At 43.1% G+C, this 19,525-nt stretch overlaps 1 protein-coding gene across 1 annotated transcript in view; it reads left to right on the plus strand.

Moving 5' to 3' along the window:
- Window positions 1-313: 313 nt before the first annotated feature.
- Window positions 314-19,525, plus strand: part of PLCH1 (phospholipase C eta 1) — a 232,913-nt gene continuing 213,701 nt past the window's right edge. Inside the window, exon 1 of the mRNA XM_075340717.1 lies at window positions 314-996. Coding sequence (XP_075196832.1) covers window positions 954-996 — 43 coding nt within the window. The 5' untranslated portion in view covers window positions 314-953. The remainder of the gene's footprint in view (window positions 997-19,525) is intronic.

Genomic DNA, 19,525 nt, shown 5'->3' on the forward strand with positions numbered 1-19,525 from the left:
AAACTAAAGCCCTAGGAAACTAAGCCCTAGCAGATCTTTCAGAGCAAAAAATAGTATAAGACCCTGTCTTATTTTTGGGGAAACACGGTAACAGAAATAGAATAATTAGAAAATAATCACATTTCTCATCTTTTCCTCGTAAGTGGAAATAAAAGGTTTCTCATGCGTAACCCATAGAAAAAAAAAAAGCTGGTAATCCTAGGAAAAATTGACCCCGTAGATGTCAAGACTAGGATTCGGATTGTGATTCTGTGCAGCAAACCATTAAGAGAAATGTGGCATTTATTTTCGAGGCAGACGTGTCACAAATGGTTCATTGTGTATTATCTGTCATTACAAGGAGGGACCCAGGACTCGATGTGTTCCCCACAGACCTGGAACAATAATCTAAAATGTAATGAAGGCTTTGAATGACTATTTGATGAGCATAGCAATTGCCTTCTACTGGTGCCTTTGTGACGGAGACACATTGCACTGCAAAGTGTTTCTCCTATTTTCTCTTCCCTTAGTATACACCTCATGTTATTCAGGTTTAAAGAGGGCTAATCAATTCCGGACTGACCTCCCTGGGTGACAAGGATCTTCTTTACGTTTGAAATCTGCAAGGGGATTTTGCACATTTAATGCCTGAAGGATCTTAATCGCCCCACTATGCATGCATGTCTCATACCAAAAGTACTGACAGCCAGTGCATTCCCACAATAGCAGCTGAGCCCGGCAGACGCTCTCTGGATTTCTTCCCCTATAGACATTCCACTTTGGAGAAAGTTCTGCTTTCTGGCATCATTAGATTGCTATATCTTCGGAATGTGGATTCTTCTAGACAAGTCACTGTTCTTTGAGGGAAACCTGTTATTTCTCACGTAATGTTGGAAATATGAGAAGTGAAGAACCTTGGATCCAGACAACATCTGCAGTTTGTGTGCCAATAATGTGTGATCGTAACATATTTAATGGCAGACCTTGAAGTATATAAAAATTTAAGCCCTGAAAAAGGTAAGCGAAATCTTTACAAGCATTGTTAAGATTGGGGAGCTGAGGTGGAGCACCCTTCTTCTCAGCCGGCATAGAAACCTTGCATCTTGTATGTGACTTTCATGTTTATCAATTGTTTTACTCTTTTGTGCTACAATTCTCTTTATTGCGATATTGAGATTGTAATTACGAGATTTTATAATATTTGTGCGTCATTGCTTCATTCCTCCTTATGGTCAATTCTAAAGAAAAGTGTTAAAGGTTTTGTTTGTGTATAAGCATTATTACTGTCTGACAGTACGAATGAGGATTAATAAAGTATCACTCATATTTCTCCATTTAATGGAGAGGAAACTTTGCATAATACATGTTTTAGACCCTTGTCTATGGAGCAAGCTCATATTTATCGTCAGCACCATGAATGGAGTGTGTATAGTGGTGAGCTGTCCTTGGTGATGAATCTGATGTCAACCAGCAAAGCAATCATTTTCCCAGTATATACACTGTGGCTTTTATTCCATAAGTGTACAGGAGCCTCTGGTAATACCCATGTCAGTTCCTGTCACTAACTGATGATATTACACTGTCTTATGTATATTATTCTATGTATTTTGCTGCCTATACCAGGGTATTAAGACTTGGGCTTAAAATAAGATTATGTGGACATGTAATTGAGTTTGGCACAATTTCTTCTTCCCTCTACAGATTAATGAGCCTTCATATTGTGCTCTAATAATCTAGTAGCTGGTAAGAGAGTGATCATAGAGTGAATTAATAGCAAGAATGACAATTCGGAAGCGTCTGTGAAACACAGAACAGGTGTTTACTCTGTAGGTTGAGGCTGGTCCTGAAGCTTGGATTTCTTATTTGCCATTGTTTAACACCTTTTGGAATATGGTACCTGTAACTGGGTCTGCCACTACCTGAAAAAGGTGGTGCAACACTGGAATCAAATTTAAAGGGTTCTATATTAGAATATGACTTCATAAGGCTAGTTTCACAGTTGCGTTGAACGGCATACGTTGCATTGAGTTGTGTGATGGATGCAACGGATGCGTTGCATATAGTGGCACAACGGATCGTACAAAACAACGGAATCCGTTATAGTTTTTTTTTCTTGACTTTACACATCTGGGCATGCGCAGTTGTGTAAAGACGGATGCGTTAACGGAATCCGCCACCATAGACGTCCATTATAAAAACAACGGACGCCGACGGAATCCGCCGCTCTGCGTCAGTTTAACGCACGGAAAAACGTTACATGCTGCGTTGCTTCCGCCCGGCGGAGCAACGCAGCGTCGGCCAGCGGAAGCAACGCAGGTCCATCAGTCGCAATTCATCGTCCATACAAGTCTATGGGAAGCAACGGAATCCGTTAACAGATTCCGCTATTTTCCAAAACAGCGGATTGCGACTGAAGGAAGAAAACATAAGTGTGAAACTAGCCTAAGATAGCCCAGCAGGGCGGTAATGTATACTGTGTTAAGATGTAGCCCCTGATTGCTGTAATCCGGGACCAGAATTGCAAGAAAAGGGGAAAATAATTTGTATACATATTCTACATACATTACAACAGTATGCTCTATACATACAGTACATTTATAATGATCTCTGTACGTATCTCATCACATAGGACAGTCTGAAAGTAGAGGTTCATAAAAAAAAACCTTTTAGATTTTGTCATAATTTAATTATAAACATTTTTATTATTTAAATACAATTTATAAAAAAAGAATAAGAATGTAGGTGCCCCAGTCTTTTAGCTATTCGCCTTAGACCAGGGTGCATCAGCTTCACTTCAGGCTTTGTCCCCAACAGTTTCTTGTGACACTATGTCAGAGGTTTGTGTGAAGGGGGCTGGCTGACTTCAATAGCTACCTCAAAGCCCCTCTACCCTAACCAGTGTACAGACATAGAAGGGGGCTTGCTAACTTCATTAGCTTCTTTAAAGCCCCCCCCTGTCGTAACCAATGTACAAACCTAGAAAGGGGCTGGCTGGCTTCAATAGCTAATTCAAAGCTCCTCTGTCATAACCAGCGCACAAGCATAGAAGGGGGCTTGTGACTTCAATAGCTAATTCAAAGCTCCTCTGTCCTAACCAGCGCACAAACATAGAAGGGGGCTGGCTGACTTCAATAGCTAATTCAAAGCTCCTCTGTCCTAACCAACACACAAGCATTAAAGGGGGCTGGCTGACTTTAATAGCTACTTTAAAGCCCTCCTGTCATAACCAGTGCACAAGCATAGAAAGGGGCTGGCTGACTTCAATAGCTAATTCAAAGCTCCTCTGTCCTAACCAGCGCACAAGCATAGAAGGGGGCTGGCTGACTTCAATAGCTAATTCAAAGCTCCTTTGTCCTAACCAGCACACAAGCATAGAAGGGGGCTGGCTGACTTCAATAGCTACTTTAAAGCCCTCCTGTCATAACCAGCGCACAAGCATAGAAAGGGGCTGGCTGACTTCAATAGCTAATTCAAAGCTCCTTTGTCATAACCAGTGCACAAACTAAAAGGAGCTGGCTGACTTTAATAGCTACTTTAAAGCCCTCCTGTCATAACCAGCGCACAAACGTAGAAGGGGGCTGGCTGACCTATTGGAAAGAAAAATCAGCCAGCCCCCTTCATACACATGGGATGAGTGGGCAACACAAAAATTGCCTTCCTGTGTTGAACACAGGTCAGGGGGCTGAGCTGACAGGGCCAAAACTGATAGATGTAGATCAGGGCCCTTTTTGAAATAAAAGTATATTAGTAAACTCTTTATAATCACATTATGAATGCATTTTTAAGCTTATTTTTGGATGCCAAACTCAATGTAACCCATGTAGATTGATGCAACTAGTAACATTTTTTTCATGGTGCATACCAGGGTTAAAAGCAAATATATTCCCTATTCTCCACTAGCACTAAGATCAAACTTCAGAAACCAAATGTTCTCATTCACAGGTAGAATATATCTGGCGTCCACGGCCTACAGCTTTATTTTTTTTTAAACCAAATAAAAGATCTTAACTTAGAAGAGAAGTTATCTTGCAGAGTTATCAATTTCTATTTCAGATAGCATTATATTAGTATTAGACAAATGCTAATGGGGCGAGGGTTACTGCAGTGTACTGGAAAAGAAGCTGCCAAAATAAATACATATGATGTTTTTGTGCATTGCTGTGTTAGTGCAACTAAAGCCTCAAAGCTTTCCTGCTGTTAATGTAAATTATTCTTCCAAGAGTCCGTGGCAGAAATGTTCCATCTGCTTGTCGCAGTCCCCAGCTTAGAGGACACCCACTCTACATGTCATTTACTTGTCGCAGTCCCCAGTATAGCAAAGATCCACTCTACATGTCATTTACTTGTCGCAGTCCCCAGTATAGCAAAGATCCTCTCTAGCTGTCATTTACTTGTCGCCGTCCCCAGTATAGCAGAGACCCTCTCTAGCTGTCATTTACTTGTCACAGTCCCCATCTGTGAGAGGAGACCCTCTCTACCTGTCATTCACTTGTCGCAGTCCCCAGTATAGCAGAGACCCTCTCTAGCTGTCAGTTACTTGTTGCAGTCCTCAGTATAGAGAAATCTCTCTCTACCTGTCATTTACTTGTCGCAGTCCCCAGGATAGAGGAGACCCTCTCTACCTGTCATTTACTTGTTGCAGTCCCCAGCAGAGACGAAACCCTCTCTACCTGTCATTTACTTGTCGCAGTCTCCAGTATAAAGGAAACCCTCTGTACCTGTCATTTACTTGTCGCAGTCTCCAGTAGAGAGAAGACCCCCTCTACCTGTCCTTTACCTATCGCAGTCTCCAGCAGAGCGGAGACCCTCTCTAAGGCCGGTGTCACACTTGCGATTGCCTCGCGTGTATCTCGCTCGAGTCTCACGGTGTATCACTCGGCACAGACTCACACTCTGCTCACATGAGCGGGTCGGCTGCATAGAGATGCATGCAACCGGCCCGCTCCTGTGAGGAGAGTGTGCGCCGTGCCGGGTGATGCACCACAAGACTCGGCGCGAGATACACTCGAGGCAATCGCAAGTGGGACCCCGGCCTAACTGTGTCATTTACTTGTAGCAGTTCCCATTAGAGGAGTCCTATGCCACATGTTTTATGCTGGCAGCTGTTCCTGTGAGTAAGGAGTCCCGCTGCCCTTGTCACATACTTTAAAGCATTACTGCTAGAGTGCCAATCCTCCCTACAACAGTCTCCTTAAGCATATGGTAAGTGGCGGGGCTACCTCTCTACTGGGGACCGCTACAATTAAAGTGGACTGCTTTCTGCTGGGTCCTCTCCTATTACAGGCAGTGTGGGGCTATTTTCTGTTGGCTTTTCTTCCAGGCATATGACAAGTAGAGAGAGACTCATCTGTACGATCAATTTCTAAGAACATAGAACTAGTTGATTTGGATTCTACTGGGGACCCCTGAAAACATATGGCAAGTAGACTATGGCTGCTTACTGTAAAAACATCTACAACCTAATTTGCACTGGTAAAGAAAAAACATATTGTAGCTCTTAATTTCCTCATAGAACAAGGTGAAATAACACTTGCTGTACAGATCAGTTCTTGTCAAAATGAGACCCCCTTAGCTGTTTTTTAGGTACAGTGTAACAACAAAGTAAACTTTTTCTAACTTCATTTAGTGTTAGTGTGCAATTTTTAAAATTTTCCTCTCTAATTAAAGGGATTTCCTCATCACATCTACTAGAGATGAGTGGATAAGGCATAATTTGTATTTGCTTGTTCTCCCGGATCTTACTGAGAAATTCAATTTGTTATTATCAGTAAATTTAAAGTGAACCTGTCAAGTGCAATATACACCCAGTACCACGAGCCGTTCTGGGTTCATATTGCTAATCTCTGCCTAACCGTCCCTGTATCTAGTAGCATAGATAAAGAGATCTTTAGAAAAAGTATTTCTAAAGATCCTGAATGAAATGCTAATGAGCGCAGCGACTGTGCTCATTCCGCCCTCTTAGTATGGCAGCACTCTCACAGGGGCGTGCTAACATGCAATTCAATGCAGCATCACTAGTGGGGCTGCGCGTACCTGTGTCTGCTGTGATTGCTGATATGAATGCCTGGCACTTCCGGTCATGCGTCATATGAAGTCGGGTGTGCGCTTCAGAGAGGTCCAATACGCATGACTGGAAGTGCTGAGACTTCTGATCAACAGACAAGAGGTACCTGCATTTCCACTGCTGATGCACTAAGAGGGCGGAATGAACATCGGAACTAACACCCTTGTGACTGATCCCTGCGCTCATTAGCATATGATAAAAGATCTTTAGAAATACTTTTTTTTAAAAGATCTCTTTATCTATGCTACTAGATACAGGGACGGTTAAGCAGGGATTAGAAATATGCACCCAGAACTGCTCGTGGTTCTGGGTGCATATTGCACCTGACAGGTTCCCTTTAATACACCTTTATTATGGTCTCTTGGTGTGCAAAAACAAAATATGGGCCCTTTCATTCCAAAAGCCCATCACAATGAACAATTTCAACTGCTTTGGAGGTGGTAAGGAGCCTCCTAACCTCTTGGGCCCCTGTGCAGCCGATATGCATTAATATGTTCGCCCCTGACCTACACCTCTACGGTAGTTCCAATCTTTGTTGACAAGCTGCAACGGGGACATCAAGACTACAGCACACAGAACCACTGCAAGTAAGTGATGGTGTCCATGTAGACAGCACTAGCTGCTTAGCTCAGTGATTTTGGCTGCAGTGTCAACATGTGCAGTAGTCTTAATATCATTGCTATAGTCTGTCAATAAATGAGGGACAGGCATCGAATAGGCATTGCTTGAGCTCTGGAAGGGGAATGACGGTTTTGTTTTATTTTCAAGTTTAAGGAAGCATAGAATGATCAGCATAAAAAAAAGTTTAGACCTGGAAATCCCTTTTTAAAGGCAATTCTTTTCTTTCTTTTTAAAACGTTTTGAGTTGTATTGAGTGCGGTTGATTGTGGCATTATTTCATTGCTTTCCTTATTAGAGCGTGGCATCTGCAACCTTTTGGCAGTTATTGAATATTTGCCCAGAGCAGTTGTGGCTGTGATCAACAGATTTTCTATTGATCATTTGTACAGTCTTACCATACCGCAACATGAACCCTAGAACTGCTTATGAAAGAGGCATAAAATCTTGTAGCCTGACAACGCCTAGAGCGCTGTCCTTAGGGAAGAACTTGCAATGTGCTGGCCGGTTCTGGAGGTTTTCTCACATACAGATTATTGATTTCTTGTCTGATTACAGTGATTCAACGGAAGGGATTCCCAGTGATACCCAGCAGAGACTTCTGATCTTTTTTTAGAAATTACACCAGCTTCAAATTAACATTTCTATAGGTGGAGCACAGTTTGGGACAGTATTGGAAAGGTACTTTTTGGCTGGGTGTCCAAGTAGTTGAACCCTAATGATCAGATAATAACCCCTTCCTGCCGTAGCCATTTTCTATTTTTCGTTTTCATTTATTTCCTCCCATTCTTCCAAGAGCCATATTTTTTTTTATTTTTAAATCAATATGGCCACATGAGGATTTTGGTTTTTTTTTGCAGGCCATGTTGTACTGTTAAATTACACAATGCATTCTGCCCTGTAGAGTACTGAAAATGGTAGACAATTCCAAGTGCTGTGAAATTGCAAAAAAAAGTTACATTTCACAATTTTTTTTAATTTTTATTTATTATGTTCACTATATGGTAAACCTGACTAAGCAATATGATTCCCCAGGTATGTAGATTCCAAACGTATACAATTGAAATCAGAAGTTTACATACAATATCTAAAAAAACACATATGCATGTTTTTCTCACTATCTGACATTAAATCAGAATAAACCTTTCCCATTTTAGGTCAATTAGGAACCAAAAATATTTTGATTTGCCAAATACCAAAACAATAAGAGAATTTTTAAGTCATTTTTATTACTTTCTGCAAAGTCTAAAGTTTCCATACATTTCATTAGTATTTGCTACCATTGCCCTTAAACTGAATGACTTGGGTGAAACCTTTTGGATATCTTTCCACAAGCTTTTCACATTAGTTGATAAGCATTCAAGTTCATTCCTCCTGACAGAACTGGTGTAAGTGAGCCATCTTTGTAGGTCGCCTTTGTTGAACCTGCCTTTTCAGCTCTGCCCATAAATTTTTAATAGGATTGAGATCAGCTGACCCCTGGCTGTTATCACAACCCATTGGCGCCCGTGATTGCATCATGGGGAATGACAGGCTACCCTTCAACTCGCATTAAATCCCGCTGTCAAAGATTGACAGCGGGATTTAACCAGTTAATGGACACAGGTAAGTCTTTGATCCACCCATGCCTGTTACAGGAATGTTGGTTGATCAGATGAACTGACGTGCAGGGAAAGATGTGGGCTCGGCGAAGCTGACACAGGATTTACCAGTACTTCCTGTGTTGGTAAGGGGTTAATAGCCATTGATTGCTAGAGGTCATAAATGTGCAACCACAACACTAACTGCACGTTTCACAATTTCAACTAAGGACTATCAATACCTAATTATTTCTAGATAGTATAAAAACATGTTTAAGGTATCCTAGAAATAACGTTATAATATAGCACTTATCATCGTAATCAACGTATATTTAACATGTATCACAGCCAGGGACCAGCTGCTTGGGGGCTTGTCCAAAAGGCTGGACTCCAGCAGTATTTCCTTGCCCTTGAGTGATAGGTCTGTCTCTATATATATATATATATATATATATATATATATATATATATATATATACATACATACATACATACATACATACATACATACAACACGCATAGACACACACGCACACGCACATATGCACATGCACGCATAGAGACCTGTCACACAAGGGGGAGCAGGGCAGAGCTTACCGGGTACTGACCTTTGGGACTACTCACCCGAGTGGCATAGTCCCCGATTGACTATGTATGTTTTGTCTTAAATACTGCAGTGTTTCAAAGTAAAGCATACCTAGCTGAAATGATAGAGCCAGAGTCTGATACGTACTGATTGAGATTCAGGCAGCCTGCATCAACTTTCAAGTTCCTTTTAATTATCGTAAAAAAGGTTCCTGTTTTCTAGATAATGAATGATGACAAGTCAGGCTTGTAGGCGCTATAATGCTCATTTATTTCAGGCAATAATGACTGTGCTCAGCTTCATTTATAATGGTTGTGATCAGCAGGGGTGCCATCTGCCAGACTCCCATCATTTTGCCCCTTCTATGAACCGAGTACCTTACGGTAATTTTTTTTAGCTGTAGTAGAGTTCATGTATTAAGTGTAGAGTGCTGTCACACAGAATTTGAGTGAATTTTGGGTTCAAACCCTATTGTTGGTATTGGTCGTAATGCCAAAAAATGATTTTTTGTTTGACATGCTTATTCTAGAGGCAGATTTTGAGCATGAGTCACACGTGGAGGATCCGGTGACATATTTTCTATTATTTCTTTTTTCTTGTTCTCTGACAGCAAAGAGGAGGAGAATCTGTTCTAAAGATAAAGCCATGTGCTTTTGTCTGATACTGGTGTTATGCAAGAGGGTGAGTTATTTGTCATAATAAAATCATAATTAGAATCCTTCTGTCTCGTTTCCTGCAGCTAATGCTTTTCACGGCTTCTTTTACTAGGGGAATTTCAAAAAAGCAGAGGTTAGGCATCGTTCGTTCCGGCTTTTGTTAAGATTTATTTCGAACCATTATTGTGTCCCAGGCTTCTTTAGTTAAAAAAAAAAAATAAAAAATCCAAGAGAGTGAACTCTTTTTCTTCTCTGCATGAAAGCAATCCTGCCTGGCGGTGTGCAGCATTGGTAAAGTTTTATAACAAAAGTTCACAGAAAGCTCTTTTTTAATAGAACATGTCAGATGTGGAGGAATTCTGCTGCTTTCGCGAGGGCTGCATCTCATGCATTGATATTCTACATTTAATCTATGTAACAACGCGTCTGAGCAAGCTGAACGCTTCGTGAGAAATAAATACATCAAAGCCGCATTTGGTTGCAAGGGTGAGGTTTTTTTGGCAGGTAATGTGCTGTATACTTTGCTCATTTACATGGAAATTAATCACAATTAGTCCCACTGGGTTGTTAAGGGATAATTTAGGATTTGCATATATTTTATAAACCTTTTAAGCCTTTGACTTCACTTTTAAGCTACCTGAGCATATCCCTTCTGTTTCTTCTTTGGACAATTTGTTTCTACAATATTCAGCCCATGTTGTATATTAAGTAGCTCAGTGGCATAATACGAAGCCGTTCGGCATTACGTGGCAGATGTATTCTCTTTCCAATGAAGCAGAGGATTGCCATAGGGTTATACCAGGCGTGAAGTTGTTTGAAAATTGAGTAAAGAATCTGATTGAATAGTTTTCCTACCTTATCAATGCAGAACTCCTTTTCCTGGGTGCAATCTACGGTATATCATGATGTATCTTGCGGAGGATCTTGTACCTTGCGGAGCTGCCGCCCCACCATCTTGCAGAGCTGCCGCCCCACCACCTTGCGGAGCTGCCGCCCCACCACCTTGCGGAGCTGCCGCCCCACCACCTTGTGGAGCTGCCGCCCCACCACCTTGAGGAGCTGCCGCCCCACCACCTTGCGGAGCTGCCGCCCCACCACCTTGCGGAGCTGCCGCCCCACCACCCTGCGGAGCAGCCGCCCCACCACCCTGCGGAGCTGCCGCCCCACCACCCTGCGGAGCTGCCGCCCCACCACCCTGCGGAGCTGCCTCCCCACCACCCTGCGGAGCTGCCGCCCCACCACCCTGCGGAGCCGCCGCCCCACCACCGTGCGGAGCTGCCGGCCTACCTACACCCCACCTACTGTCTCCTCCCCAAAACCCTTTAGAATGTAAGCCCGCAAGGACAGGGCCCTCTTCCCTCTGTACTAGTCTGTCTATTGTAACTTGTAGATGTACTCTGTATGTAACCCCCTCTCATGTACAGCACCATGGAATCAATGGTGCTCTATAAATAAATAATAATAATAATATCTTAGCCCTGGATATACTCATGGGGAAATAGAGGGAAAGAGTAGGCGTGTAAAGATTAATCTGGCCATTTCTATGAAGTGTATTTACTTAACTAGTTATTACTAAAGAAAGAGGTGGATCACAACAAAAACAAACAGTGGAATAAGGGGGAATCTTCTCGACAACTTTGAGTTTGAAAAATAAAAGGTGTCTTATAGAGCATGGGTGTCCAGGAGACCTCTTCTTGTGTTTGGCTAGCTTAAGGAAACACTACCAAGAATATTTATTTATTTTCATTTAATATGTGTATATGTACATGTAATGTTGTGTATTAATATACTCACTTATCACCGCATTCTTCCGGATCCAGTGCTGTTCTGCTCCTCTTCTCAGTGACATCACCACTTTACAGACTCTCCAGATCACACAGTGCTCTGTGTGACCCAGATGTCACTATTACAACGTAGGCCTATGAGGCCTCAGAATGAGGTTCAGAACAAGTCTTACATTGTAAGAGACGTCCAGCTCACACATAGAGTGACTCGGAGAGTTTGCAGAGTTTTGACATCACTGAGAAGAGGAGCAGAACTGCTCTAGATCCCAGAGAAAGCTGTGGTGAGTATGTATATTAAAGAGGTGGTTCACCCGTTTTCATTACTGACCTTATCGATATTATGTTCAGAAACAAGGTTTCTCACAAATTCCTTGTGTTGCCAATAGTGCCTGTAAACAGCACGATGAGGGGCTGCTGATAAGTCTTTGGCTTTACCCAGAAAGAAACAAGATAGGATGATGAAACTTTACATTTATTTCACATACTCGTCACTGATGTCAACACACTTCTTATATCAGTATTCCAAGTTCTGTAATCTTAGCAAAAAGGATTTCGGTTGTGCCTCAAACCAGGCATCCATAGCAGCCATGGCATTAGAAATGGTGTGAAATTTGGTACCCTTGAGGTGTTTCTGCAGGTTTAGAAACAGATGATAGTCGGAGGGAGCTAGATCTGGTGAATAAGGATGTTGGTCAACCAGCTGGAAGCCCAGCTCAGCTAGTTTTGCTGTGGTCGCTTGTGCAGTGTGTCTTTGAAGAAGATTCCTTTGAACAGCTTGCCGCGCTTTTTGTCATTCAGAGCTGCCTTCAATTGGTCCAAAAGTTCAATGTAATACCTTGCATTGATGGTGGAGCCCTTTTGAAGGTAATACACTAGCAGCATGCCCTCCTTATCCCAGAACACAGACACAATCATCTTAGTGGCTGATTTTTGCACCGTGAACTTCTTTGGACGAGGAGAACCACTGTGCCTCCACTCTTTTGATTGCCCCTTGTTTTCAGGGTCATACAAATAAATCCAGGTCTCATCCATAGTAATGAGTCGATCCAAGAAGTTATCTGTCTGGAAACACTGACAAATGGACCGGGAAATTTTCACGCACATGCTTCTCTGATCTGTTGTCAAACATTCTGGGACCCACTTTGCAGATAGCTTCCTCATGTCCAAATGTTCATGGATAATTACACAAACACGTTCATGGGAAATCCCCAAGATGTCTGCTATTGCTTTAGCTGAAATTTGTCGATTCTCCAGTTTGAGGTTATGCACAGCATCAACGATCTCCAAAACAACCACTCTCGGTCGTCCAGGACATTACTCGTCATTGGTGCTGAAGTGGACCATTTTAAATTTGGCAACCCAGTTCTTAACTATAGAATATGAAGGGCACTGTTCCCCCAATGTCTGTGACCTATCACCATGAATATCCTTTGCGGACTTTCCTTGCAGAAACAAGAATTTTATCATTCCTCTGCTCTCAGTTGCTGTGAATATTGCATTAGACTCCACCATTTTGTTTTCCCGCATGTGTAGAACACTGGTGCCATAAGCAAGAAACACAACATTTTAAAAACATATTAGACACATAAGGCTTTCATTTGATGTAACATTCATTACCATAGAAACAAAAACAGATCACAAAGCCAAAAACTTATCAGCAGCCCCTCGTATTGCTGTCTGCTCATACTCATAGCGTGACCCCCAGGCTTTGTGATCTCTGATGTCCGGTGATGTCCCGACAACTGAGGCAGACCCCAAGTCCCCAAGTCTTCTTTGGGCTGTGGGCGGAGATCCACTGCTCATCACAACCCGGCATCACTCCTGCTTTCAGCACTCTGCAGTGAACGAGAGAGCACGCGACATGCTGGACTGTAACAAACTGTGAAACGCCGCCCACAGCCCAGGCACTCAGGAAGACTACGGCCTGCCTCACTTGACGTCACCGGATATCAGAGGTCATGCAGCCCGGGGGTTACGCTATGGGGATGATCGGGCCGCAATAGCGCCAGTCACAAGCACTATTTGCAACACAAGGCATTTGATAGAATCCTTGTTTTTCCAACATATTATTGATGTGGCCAGTAATAAAAACGGGTGAACCACCTAGTTAATATACTCACTCTACACTTCATGACATGCACATATACATAAACATTAAATTAACACAAATATTTATGGAAGTGTTTCTTTAACGTGTACCTATGATTTCACTATTAAAGCCCAAAATGTTGTGTTGATTAATTTCATAATAGATTTTTTACGTTTTCACTTTCTACCCTTCACACAGCCATTATTAGGGAGGGCTCATTTGAGCGTATTGTTATCCAAGTGCTGTCCATGAAAACCGGGCAGCAGTCATTCCGATTGTTATTCAATTGGGCTGCTCAGATGAGTTTGTTTGTTTTTTACTGATCAAATCTGTGTATGAAAATAAATTGACACATGCACTAATTTCTTTTGTATGTCAGGTAAGGCTCGCCCATTCAACTCTTTGAGTTTTGCAGAAAAAAATAGATCCCATAAAGAACATCCGTATGGTATTCATTTTTTTACAGATACATTGAAATTGTGTAACATATAAAAAAAACTATTAGTAGTCTTATAAATTATAATTTGTTCAATACTGACCAGATATTGAATGGGGCCTTAGAGTGCGCTCACAAAAGCGTTAAAAACAAAACAAAACAAAAAAAAAACTCATCCAAGTTTATCAATAACTGCGGCTGTAAAAAAAAAAAAACAACAACAAAACAGATGAGGAAAAAAAGGTTGTCTGAGTTTTCTGGATTAAACTGACGGTTTTTTAAATGATTTTGTGAACCCAGCCTAAGGCCCCCGTCACACACAGCGAGATCGCTGAAACGTCACAACGTGACGCGGGCCCCTGCTGCGAGGTCGCTGATCGTGACAAAACGATAAAGACAATTTTTTGCTTGTTGGTCTCCCGCTGTGTAGCACGCATCGGCGTGTTTTATGGCGGGAGACCAACAAGCGCCCAGCGTCGGACTGGCTACTGGAGGAATCTCCAGTAATGCCAGGCCTGGATTCAGTAACCTGCTTTGCACTCTGAGCGCCTAGTAATTGATTCCTCGGCGATTGCGGTTCAGTTCATGACAGCTGAAGACGTGCCGGGTTGATCTCCGGTGCTCTCACCTGAACTCCGGATTGCACCCCGGCCTGTCCACAGCCGTTATGAACTGAACCACAATCGCCGGGGAATCACTCGGCGCTCGCGGTGCAGTCCTGCAAACTCTGAGATCAGACCAGGCTGCAGCTGAGAGCTCCGGAGTGAAATGCAGGTAATTGAATCCAGGCCTGGCATTACTGGAGATTCCTCCGGTAGCCAGCAGGGAGCCGCCGTTACATGGGTCGCTGGTGGCTCGTGGCGGATCTCTGATCCCGGTGGAGATCTGCCTGATTGACAGCTCACCAGCGACCATGTAGCGACGTTCCAGCGATCCCTGCCAGGTCGGATCGCTGGTGCGTCGCTACGTGTAATGGGACCCTAAGGCCACATTCAGATGTTCAGTATTTGGACAGTATTTTACATCCGTATTTGTAAGCCAAAACCTGGCATGGGTGAAGAATGAAAAATTGGTGCCTGTGTTTCTACTATACTGTTCCTCTGATTGTTCCCATCTGGTTCTGGGTACAAATACTGATGTAAAATATTGATTTTGATACTGAACATGTGAATGTTGTCTAAGGCCCCCTTCACATGTCCGTGATAAAAACGCATGTTTTTCATAGTCTGTGATGTGGGTGCATATGTGTGTGCCTGCTCCATGTGTGTTTTCAGTATGTGCTGTCAGTGTGCTCTCCGTGTTCTATCTGTGATTGTACACGGACAACAGAAGGACCTTCTATACTCACCTGTCCTCGGCACTGCTGTCTCCGGCGCTGTTGCTGCATCTGGGCCCACAGTGCAGTGAATATGACTGAGCATAATGTGTTGGCCCAGAAACAAATGACAGCAGCACTGAAGACAGCCGGGGCGGAGACAGGTTAGTATAGAAAATTTTATTTCAAAGACACGTATTTTCTCCGGTATGTGTCACACCGATGTCACACAGATCACATCAGTATGTAGTCGGTGTGACACCTGTGCTGCCGGAGAAAATCGAACAAGTCGCTACATCCAAGAAAAAACAGGGATGTGTGCGCAGACCCATTGATTTTATGCCCATGCCTCTGGTACATATGAAAACGGACGTCATACGTACTGGAATCATGGATGTGTGCAGGGGGCTAAAAGTAATGAAAATTCTCTTGATATGCAGCGGCCACTATAGAGAGATTTCCAATTTTTTATCTCTTTGACCGTGTAAACCTTTATGTCACAAGTGGAGCTATAAGCCCTGTAAAAATGTTTTTTGTTTTTTTTTAAATTGTGTTAATACATTTAGATTGATATTGACGTAAGAAAGGCATAAAATGATACACTTCTTTCCAGCTTGAGGCCCTGTGCGCACTTGCCCATTTTTTGCCGCTGATTTTTTGCGGATTTGCTGCATGTTTCGCTGCAGAAAATGTTCACAACATCTCTGCAGTGAATCGCCAGCAAATCCTATGAGAAAAAAAAAATCCTGTGCGCACTAAGCGGAATTTGACAGCTGCATGTTTTGCTGTGGGATTCCCGCAGCAAAAACAATTGCATGTCACTTCTTTTCCGCACGTCACTGCGGGATTTCACTCCATTGACTCCAATGTAATCGTGAAATCACGCAGGGAATAACGCAGGCAGCAAATTCTGTGCGGTTCACTGCGTTTTCCTGCGTTATTCCCTGCGGTATTTCGCGGTTTACCTGCGGTAATGTACATCGCTGCCTGCGGTTTGCAAGGAAGTGATGTCATTATGACAGGAAGAGGAAGCGGAGCAGAGAGTAAACACACACAGATCACAGACACAGACATAGAACACAGACACAGACATATAGAATACACATAGAAAGCAAACGGAAATATAGAAAAAAAAAACACGTGGGCTCCGCCGTATTTTTACCTTCCAGGTAAGCACACAGCGGCGGCCCGGTATTCTCAGGCTGGGGAGAGCGAGGGGCAGGGTTAATGTCCCCCGCCTCCCTCCCACCTCCCGCAGCCGAGAATATCAGCCGCAGCTGCCCCGGGACTGTCGCTTGCATTATGCGGCAGTACCGGAGTGTCCCCAGCTCTTCTAGATACCGTGATGCAGTGGCGATCCAGGTAATAAGGAGTTAATGGCGGCGGATCGCCGCCACTAAGTCCAGGCTTGATCATGGCAGCGTCTATGTGACAGCTGACATGATCAACTCGTAAGTAAAGTGAAAAAACACAGACACCGAAAAATCCTTTATTTTAAATAAAACACAAAAAAGCCTCGTTCACCCGTTTATTAACCCCCCGAAACAAAGCTCCGACGTAATCCACAGCTCCGGCGTAATCCACAGGTCTTGCGCTGCTTACATCCAGCCGCGACTGACACAGACACAGCGCTGAATGCAGCCTGAATGCAGCGAGACAGCAGAGGTAACCACAGGGCATTTCCCACGGCCGGTAATGTGAACTCACTACCGACCGTAAGAAATGCAGCGATCTGTCCTCTATCTATCTATCTATCCCTCTATATATCTATCTATCCCTTTATCTATTCTTCTATCTGTCTATTAATTTATCTATCTACTATCTATCTCAGAAGGAAATGATTTTTTTTTTTCCCCAATGTGCTTTATTGCATTGAATGCAATAAAACACATGTACCAAACCGCACGCGGCAAAACCGCGGCAAACCGCATGCGGTTTTCCGGTGCGCTTTGCCGCGGTGTTTTACCGCGGGTGCGGTAATCTTTCAATGCCTGCATAATTCTCTTGAGAAAATTCCATTTTCCAGTGCGCACAAAGCCTTAATGCATTTTTTTAAGAATAAGCTTTGTTTAATGTCGTTTTTTTCAATTCCTACTTTTTTGGGGTCATTTTATTTGAAAAACAACAGTGTAAGAACTGGTTAAGAACACTTTGCAGAGAGAATTAAGGCCGCTTTACACGCAGTGATATCGCTAAAGCAATGTCGTTGGGGTCACGGAATTCGTGACGCACATCCGGACTCTTTAGCGATGTCGTTGCGTGTGAAACCTACGAGCGATTGAAAAAGGTCGCAAAATCGTGCAAAATCATTAATTGTTGACATGCTCCCCTATTCCCAATTATCGTTGCTGCTGCAGGTACGATGTTGTTCGTTATTCCTGCAGTTGCACACATCGCTGTGTGTGACACCGCAGGAACAACGAACATCTCCTTACCTGCGGCCGCCGGCAATGCGGAAGGAAGGAGGTGGGCGGGATGTTACGTCCCGCTCATCTCCGCCCCTCCGCTTCTATTGGGCGCCCGCTTAGTGACGTCACTGTGACGCCGAACGAACCGCCCTGTTAGAAAGGAGGCGGTTCGCCGGTCATAGCGACTTCGATAGGCAGGTAAGTAGTGTGACGGGTCTGAGCGATGTTGTGCGGCTGTGCGCTACGGGCAGCGAATTGGTCGTGATGCACAACCGATGGGGGCGTGTACGCACGCTAGCGATATCGTTAACGATATCGCAGCATGTAAAGCGGCCTTTACATAACTCAAAATAAAAAAAAACTTTTGTTTTCATACCCCGAGATTTGGATTCTTTTCCAGGCTGAAAACCATTTGCAATAAAAATTATAATGCACTTGTAATGTACTGTATATTGCATGATGATGCACTTTTGTGAAATTTGATAAAGTAAAGACCCCACCAAATTGTAATTACTCATTAGTTTTAGAAATGTATGCCAGATCAAATATTTATCCTTTGCCTTTTTCTTCTGTTTAGCAATCCGGTTAATATTCTGAAGCAAATGTCCTGTAAATTTAATTTTAATAGTACCGGTAAATTAAGTTAGTGTTTTATAGTTGACCATCTAAAAGCACATACAATTCTCCATGAAAAATTTGACTAAAGGCCGCTTTACACGCAACGACATCGCTAACGCGATGTCGTTGGGGTCACGGAATTTGTGATGCACATCCGGCCTCGTTAGCGACGTCATTGCGTGTGACACGTACGAGCAACCGCTAACGAGCAAAATACTCACCTTATCGTTGCTCGTTGACACGCTCCCCCATTCCCAAATATCGTTGCTGCTGCAGGTACGATGTTGTTCGTTGTTCCTGCAGCAGCACACATCGCTATGTGTGACACCGCAGGAACGAGGAACCTCACCTTACCTGCGGCCGCCCGCAATGAGGAAGGAAGGAGGTAGGCGGGATATTCATCCCGCTCATCTCCGCCCCTCCGCTTCAATTGGGCGCCCCCTTAGTGACGTCGCTGTGACGCCGAACAAACCGCCCCCTTAGAAAGGAGGCGGTTCACCGGCAACAGCGACGTCGCTAGGCAGGTAAGTACGTGTGACGGGTTTGAGCAATGTTGTGCGGCTGTGCGCCACGGGCAGCGATTTGCCCGTGACGCACAACCGACTGGGGCGGGTACGCACGCTAGTGATCTCGCTAGCGAGATCGCAGCGTGTAAAGCGGCCTTAACAATATGAAAACTTAAAGGGGCTGTTTTAATAAAGCTGGCTACAAATCTTTATCTATGATATTCACATAACCATATAGGCTTGTATGGCAACCTTTTTATAACTGGTTTATTATAAAAGCAATGTATTCTGGTATACATCTCTGTATAGTGATCTAAGATACACATCCGTTGGTTATTCTGTCTATACCAGCCATCCTTGGACTATTTTTGACTCAAGTTATGTTAAATTGTGACAGTTGTCAAAACAGTATGCAAAACTTTATCAGCCATTGTTTAAAAAAAAAAAAAAAAAAACCAACAACAAAAAAAAATTTTTTTTTTCCTCAAAGTTTATCTCCTTTTTTCCACTGAGTGCTAGTTATGCATTTATTTAAGTGTCCTGCCAAGTTGATATTTTAATGGATCTCAAAAAAAGCAACTACTTTATTGGAATGTCCAGCTTTTTTTTCTTATGGATTTAGCAAAGTGTTAATGTACAAGAAAAAAATGTATGTACAATTGGATTTGTTAAATCACATTTAGATGATATTTTTAAAAGGTTTGTCCATTTTAACCAACATTTTCTATGTAAATTCTTCAGCTGAACAGTTTTTTTTTTAGTGGCCACTGGTGGTCACAGAGGGTATCTGTCAGCATTGGAAGACCTGTAACATGGAATTGTTTTGCCTAAAAGGATAACTCCATTAACCACATGGTATGTTAGAGCATACAGACGCTCAGCGGGC

This window comes from Anomaloglossus baeobatrachus, chromosome 3, assembly GCF_048569485.1.
Source record: "Anomaloglossus baeobatrachus isolate aAnoBae1 chromosome 3, aAnoBae1.hap1, whole genome shotgun sequence".
In the NCBI taxonomy this organism is placed as follows: Eukaryota; Metazoa; Chordata; class Amphibia; order Anura; family Aromobatidae; genus Anomaloglossus; species Anomaloglossus baeobatrachus.